Source organism: Arvicola amphibius, chromosome 4 (genome assembly GCF_903992535.2).
Source record: "Arvicola amphibius chromosome 4, mArvAmp1.2, whole genome shotgun sequence".
NCBI classification, from domain to species: domain Eukaryota; kingdom Metazoa; phylum Chordata; class Mammalia; order Rodentia; family Cricetidae; genus Arvicola; species Arvicola amphibius.
Window position 1 is genome coordinate 25231530 of NC_052050.1, and position 6225 is coordinate 25237754.

General features: G+C 48.8%; 1 protein-coding gene across 1 annotated transcript; it reads right to left on the bottom strand.

Annotated features, from left to right (window-relative positions):
* Positions 1–453: 453 nt before the first annotated feature.
* Positions 454–1754, bottom strand: Hoxb1 (homeobox B1). Its single transcript, XM_038328397.1, has 2 exons — positions 1190–1754; positions 454–782 (listed from the first exon to the last, which is right to left on the bottom strand). The coding sequence occupies exons 1-2, from the start codon at positions 1752–1754 to the stop codon at positions 454–456; spliced, it is 894 nt and encodes a 297-aa protein (XP_038184325.1).
* Positions 1755–6225: the final 4471 nt, after the last annotated feature.

The window sequence follows — 6225 nt, forward strand, 5'->3', positions numbered from 1 at the left end:
GCTGGTCATGCTCCCGCACTCAAACCCATCCTTTTCAGGAAAATCCCTAGGCTTCTCTCCATCCCAGGCCTAGAAAGGAGAGTTAGGGAAGAGTGCTCAAAGAGAATTCTCCAAGCTCAAAGGCACTGAACTCCAGTTGGAAGGGGAAGGCGAATCCAGGAGGACGGGCTGGCTCCTACCCCTCACAGAGCCAATCTCTAGATCAAAGGCAGAAGGCCTTTCCCTCTACCTTTGATGGTTGGGTACTCCCCAGATACCAAGACCTGTAGGATCCTCAGCTATCAGTCATCCCTCCACCCCCAGGTCTGAGAAAAAAATGTTTCCCCACTTCTACCCAGTTTCCTAGGCAGCCCTGAACTGGCTCCTCGGTCTTGAGGAGGATCACCAGGGCTATGAAGTTTGGGAGCGCCTAAGAGAGGACTGGGTCCAGCACCGGAAGCCAGATAGTTCAATTCAAGAGGTGATGGAGCTGGGCGAGGCTTCGGGGGAGGTGCACGTGGACTGGTCGGAGGCATCTCCAGCTGCATCCTTGGGGCAGCCTGAAGGGGCTGTAGGCACCCTGCCACCCTCCCGCTCTCGCTTCTTCTGCTTCATGCGCCTGTTCTGGAACCATATCTTCACCTGCGTTTCGTTGAGCTCCAGGGTGGCGGCGATCTCCACCCTCCGCGCACGGCTCAAGTATTTGTTGAAATGAAATTCCTTCTCCAGTTCGGTCAGCTGGCGCGTGGTGAAGTTTGTGCGGAGGCCGCTGGCAGCGCCCAGTCCCAGCTCCGACACCTTCGCTAGGGGCGGGGCAGAGAGAAAAACCACATCAATTCTCCCACCTCTTTCTCCCTCCCCTCCACCCCTCCCAGGACACTCTGTGTCCTCATTCATCATTCTACCCAATTTAAGTCTCTATACAGCACCACACACACCCTCCATTAGCAATTTCCAAATCTAGAACCCATCTCCCACCCATACTCACCGTCAGACAGAAATATGAGGCACTGGCTCCAAACTGGGCTCACAGACAAGGAAGTAAGGAGGTGGCCCCAAACTTACCCGATAGGGAAGTCTCAGCTGACCTGAGACCTGGAAGTACTTACCTGCCAATACCAAAACAGCTCAAGGGATTAACCAAGCCCCGGCCCAGAACCCTCCGTGCGTGTCTGGGCCATGGCAAGGAAGTGACCACTCTGAGCCCTACCTGTCTTAGGTGGGTTTCTCTTGACCTTCATCCAGTCGAAGGTCCGCGGAGTGAGGGTGTTGGCTTCTGATGAGCAAGATGACTCCTTGTCCTCAGAGAGGAGGTCGTAGGCTGGTGCAAAGTCTGTCGTCTGTTCAGTTCCGTAAGGGGGCTGCGGCGGAGGATAAGGCCCTGGGCCGACTCCACCCGCTCCGTAGCTGTCGGGCAAACCCCCAAGCTGGGTTCCGTAGCTCGAAGGATGAAAATAGCCTCCATCTCCTTCCGCCTGACCCACAGAATAATACTGAGAAGGCCCATAGCTGGGGTTGCAGGCGGCTGGGGCGTACCCCGAGGGAGCAGAGCTGGGAAAGGACACCCCCAGGGAGGAAGGCGGCTGCTGGATAGGATACCCCGAGTTTTGTTGGAGCGCTGGGCTGGGCAGCCCTCCACCATAGCGACTCTCCACCGCGTAGCTGTCAATGGTCGGAGCCGAGCTGGGGGCAAAGGAGGTTGGGGCGCTGTAGGCGCTGGGTCCCCTATTACAAAGTGGGTACTCTAAAAAGGAATTCATCCTATTATAGTCCATGTAGAGGCAGGAGGGTCCGGCAGTTTTGGGGAGACACCCTCTTGCCCTACAACCTTTCGGCAGTATGTCACAGCCCTGAAGCTTGAGTCCATGGCCTGGGCCAGCTTGCCCTGGCCAGCGTTCCCCTAGGAAGGGGATAGGGAGTGGGGGTGGGGGGGGCACATGTGATCTCTCCCAGACCAATGGGCTAAGCGGGCCAGAGTTTGGCAGCCCCAGCGCCCATCCATCACCCCCCAAGCATTAGCATGACAAAGACATTTCAATCACTCTCAGCCCATCCATCTGAGGACGACGTGGAAGCGTCAAAAACATCTTTCTTCAAAGACTTTTTGGAAAGAAGGGACCAGAGGGAGGGGGGGGGGAGAAGTTGGAAGAATATTCAAGACTTTACTCCCCTCCCAACCCCCAAGGCCTTCAATAGGTTCCTGGATTATTAGATTTGGACAAATTCAACCCAGCTGCTCCTCACTCTCTTCTCCCCTCAAAAAAAGCCTACCCCCACCCAAGGCAGTAGAGCTAGAGATGGGCGAGCCAGGCTCCATGCTTTGCCCAGAACCCCCATCTCATGTGTCTTTCTCCCAGTTTTTCTTGGGATGTCTGGCTAGGGCAGCCTGGGGAGGTATGTTATCTTGGGACAAAAGGAAGACTAGGAAGGGAGGGAAGCTGTAAAAACACCTCAGGGTGTGAGCCAGGCTCTAAAATCCAGAAGAATTCATTAGAAATAAAGGGGTGGGAAAATGGCATTTCAAGGGGACCAGCGAGGACTACAGAAACGTGGAGAGGAAGATGAGAAACGCCCCCATTGCTCCCGCCATCTCTCTGCATAGCCCATCTCTCCTCATTCACACATCCATTTCTCTCCCTCAGCCTCTCTTTACATTCTCTCTGTCTCAATTCATCTTCCTGTTCGTCCATCTCTCTCCATATTTATATTCGTTCCCTACCTATCCATCAGCTCATCTCTCTAGATGTATTTATCCTCTCTCTAGCCATCCATAGCTGTAGCTGGCTCACTCACTCAGACTTAAATAACTCCCTATATCTCTCCAGAGAGCAGCAATGAGCAGAGCCAGGTGATGTTTACAGGGGGATGAGAAGGAAGGGGATTTTTATTCTCTTTTCAAAAGCATTTAAAACTAGTCAAGACCCTGCCTTCCTCTGGTTACACACACACACACACACACACACACACACACCTCCATTATCTTTAGTCTCCCTTAAATATTTTTTTTCAATTTCAAGCCTCAAATTCATAAATCCAATACTAGTTAAGTGTTAACTATTACTCAAATTTTCCACACATGTTCTAGACTAGATGGAGTTTAGTTTGCTTGGAGAAAGGGAGAGTTAGTGCAGAGGCTTAGAAGTGGAACTTCACACACCCCCCCCCCGTGGGTTAAATTGGGGGGGAGGGAAAACAGGAAGTGCCTTGCTCACTCTCTCAGACGCAGGTTGGGATTAGAAGAGGAGCTCTTGGGTAGAGCCCATTGATTCTCCTCCTCCGGACTCTGAGGACAAGAATCCAACACCCACTCTCATTTGTAACCTGTCAGAGTATCTGCCCGGCCACAGGCCTGGGGCCTGAGCTAGGACAAGTCCAGGAGGGCAAGAGTTCAGGGAGGGATCTCAGTAAACACTGGTGCTCAGGGGAGAGCCAAAGCAGGTGGGACTAGTCCCGGGCAATCCTTGAAACCTCTCAGGTTTCCTTAGCTTAAAAAAGCCAGGCGTGCATTCCTCTCTTCAAGGGCCCCAACTTGTCTCCATCTCTGTGTTCCTCCACCTTGCTGGCTCCCATCCCCCCTGGTGGCCCTGGTCTGGCTCTCCAGTCACCCCTCCTCCCTCTAGTCTATCCTTTCCCTAGAAGCTGTGAGTCTTGCTTAGCCCTTAGGAATAGGAGCTCAAAACACTTCTCTGATTCTTCATCCCATTCCCATATCACGTGCTCTGTTTTAGACCCAGACAGGTTGGGCATGGTAGGGACCAGCTGGTGACTTCTTCAAGAAAGATGCTGTGGTTGGGTGGGGGAAAGGAGAGAATGTTCACTTGCCAAGGGATGTGTGCAGACAAAGGAAAGGAGAACAGAGAAGGACAGGGTAGCCTGCAGAGGATTGAGACTTGAAAAAGGATTATTGAGGTAGGAGGGAGCAGGTTTCTTCCTACTTCATGCACACTTGGGGGTGGAGAGTGGGGAGCACTAGCGTTTCCTTCCAACCTTTCTTCTTGTTTTAAAATGTTCTCCATGGAAGATGGGACCCTTGAGTCTAAGAACTAGGCATTATTCCCGAACCTTACCCTGAGTTAGGCCCATGTGTGGTGTGGCATGATTGTCCTGCTTCCCTCTTTACCTGTCCCTCATCCCAGGGAGAGCTTTCTCTCCCAATCCCTTGACCTAGTTTAGGAACCAATTTGAGACCTAAAAGGAGAAGTAAATGCCAAAGGTATTTAATAAACTATATGTATCTGTTTGGGTATTGGGGAAGATATAGTTCCCCTCTAATCGTTGAACTCAATGTCACCTATAGTCAGTTATCAATGACAGAAAGAAAGAGAAAAAAGCCTGGACCGAATCAATGGCAGTGATTGTTTGGTGTCGGGGCCTCAGTTCTTATGCTGTCTAGTTCAGCCTCCCTGGCCACTCTCCTTTCTGAGGGCAAATATATTACAACTTTCCAAAATTGCCAGGCATGGGGCACAGGCCTTTACTCCTAGCTTTTGCAGACAAAGGAAGATAGATCTCTGTGAGTTCAAGGACAGCCTGGTCTACAAAGCAAGTTCCTGACCAGCCAAGGTTACCCGAGAGCCCTGTCTCAAGCAAAGAAACCGAAGAGCAGACAAAGCCCTCACCATCCCAGAATTCCTGCTGGCTCTTGAAATTCTGGCAGAAGAGATGGGAAACCTAAGCGGCTCAATAATCCCCCTGGCTCCCAATTCTTCATAGCTTCAAGGGCTGGAGTAACCTGTGGAGTATAGAATTCTTAAACTAGTCTCCTGGAATTCACCTAAGAGCCTGAGTGGATCCAACCCCTAAAATGAAATAAAGTTGATTTCCTACAATGTATGATACGCTTAGACATACATAGAACTTAGGCATGCTTAGATCTGAAATTATCTTTTGTTGTTGTTTTGTTTTTTTAAGACAGATTCTGGGATCTCTGTGAGTTCGAGGCCAGCCTGGTCTACAAGAGCTAGTTCCAGGACAGGCTCCAAAGCCACAGAGAAACTCTGTCTCCAAAAACCAAAAAAAAAAAAAAAAAAAAAAAAAAAAAAAAGACAGATTCTGGGGCTGGAGAGATGGCTCAGAGGTTAATAGCACTGGCTGCTCTTCCAGAGGTTCTAAGTTCAATTCCCAGCAACCACATGGTGGCTCACAACCATCTGTAATGAGACCTGGTGCCTTCCTTGCCAGCAGTACATTGTATGCTTAATAAATAAATAAATCTTTTTAAAAAATAAAACAAAAACAAACAAAAAAAGACTCATTCTTCTGTAGCCCAAGCTGGCTTTGAGCTTCCTTTGTATCTGAGGATGGCCTTGAACTCCTGATCTTCCTGCCTTGCCTAAAATTCTTTGAGGAATCTGGTCCTAATGCTGAGAATATAGACATGGGCGTCAGTCTAACAGGAGAGGAATGTGTTAAAAGTTCCCATATCAGATTCAGGTCCTTGTTGTTGAAGAAGTTGTTTAGGTAAGAAGCAGGCAGAGTTGGCAACATCAGTCTAACAGTACTATCATTAGATTAGACCCCAAGCACGTCCGTGTACTCATGCCAGCCCCAATTTTGGGAGGTAAAAAACTCAAGATCAAAGGCTGGCACTTTAGAGTAAGAAGAATATGTAATCGGGTAACCATTTTCCCCCTGGAGGAAATCGCATCTTGCTGCTGCAGGAGAAGGGGTGCAATATGGATCCATTGTCGTTTCTTCGAATGTAAGCTAATTCAAGTGTCATGAATCCATCTGAAACTTTAGGTTGTTGGTATTACAATGCTATGGTGAGATGAATCCTAGACTCTGATCTGGAATACTTGGGTTCAAATCTTTGCTTGGCCATTTTAAGTATTAGAACTCTGGACAAGTTCCTTGACTTCTCTAAGTCTCAGCCTCAGAGAAGAAGAATGGGTTTTAATATGACTTCCCCTGCTGCAGTGTTAGTAGGACTAAAGCAAACAGGAAAATATCAACCACAGAGAGTTCCGCAGAAGTGTGATAGCATCACATGCACACTCTGAAATAGTATGAGTCAGTCTTCTGCTTTTTAATATGACTAGCATATTAGAATATGGAACAGCATGCTTACTACCCTTTTATATGACATATTACCAAATACTGCACAATATGCATGGTATCATACATAAATTTCATTGAAAACAGAGAGGGTTGGTCCTATTTAGACAGATGACTTTCTTCTCAACTATAGCGATTTTTGCTTTGTATTGTTTTAGGTTTTGCTTTAAAATTAAAGTCTAACACTTA

What these genes read in the sequence shown, in the direction of transcription:
- Hoxb1 (XM_038328397.1), bottom strand. Translation starts at nt 1,754, where the DNA reads ATGGACTATAATAGGATGAATTCCTTTTTAGAGTACCCACTTTGTAAT. An exon ending in GAGAAACCCACCTAAGACAG is followed by an intron (nt 783 to 1,189) that starts GTAGGGCTCAGA and finishes CCCCGCCCCTAG; the next exon opens with CGAAGGTGTCGGAGCTGGGA.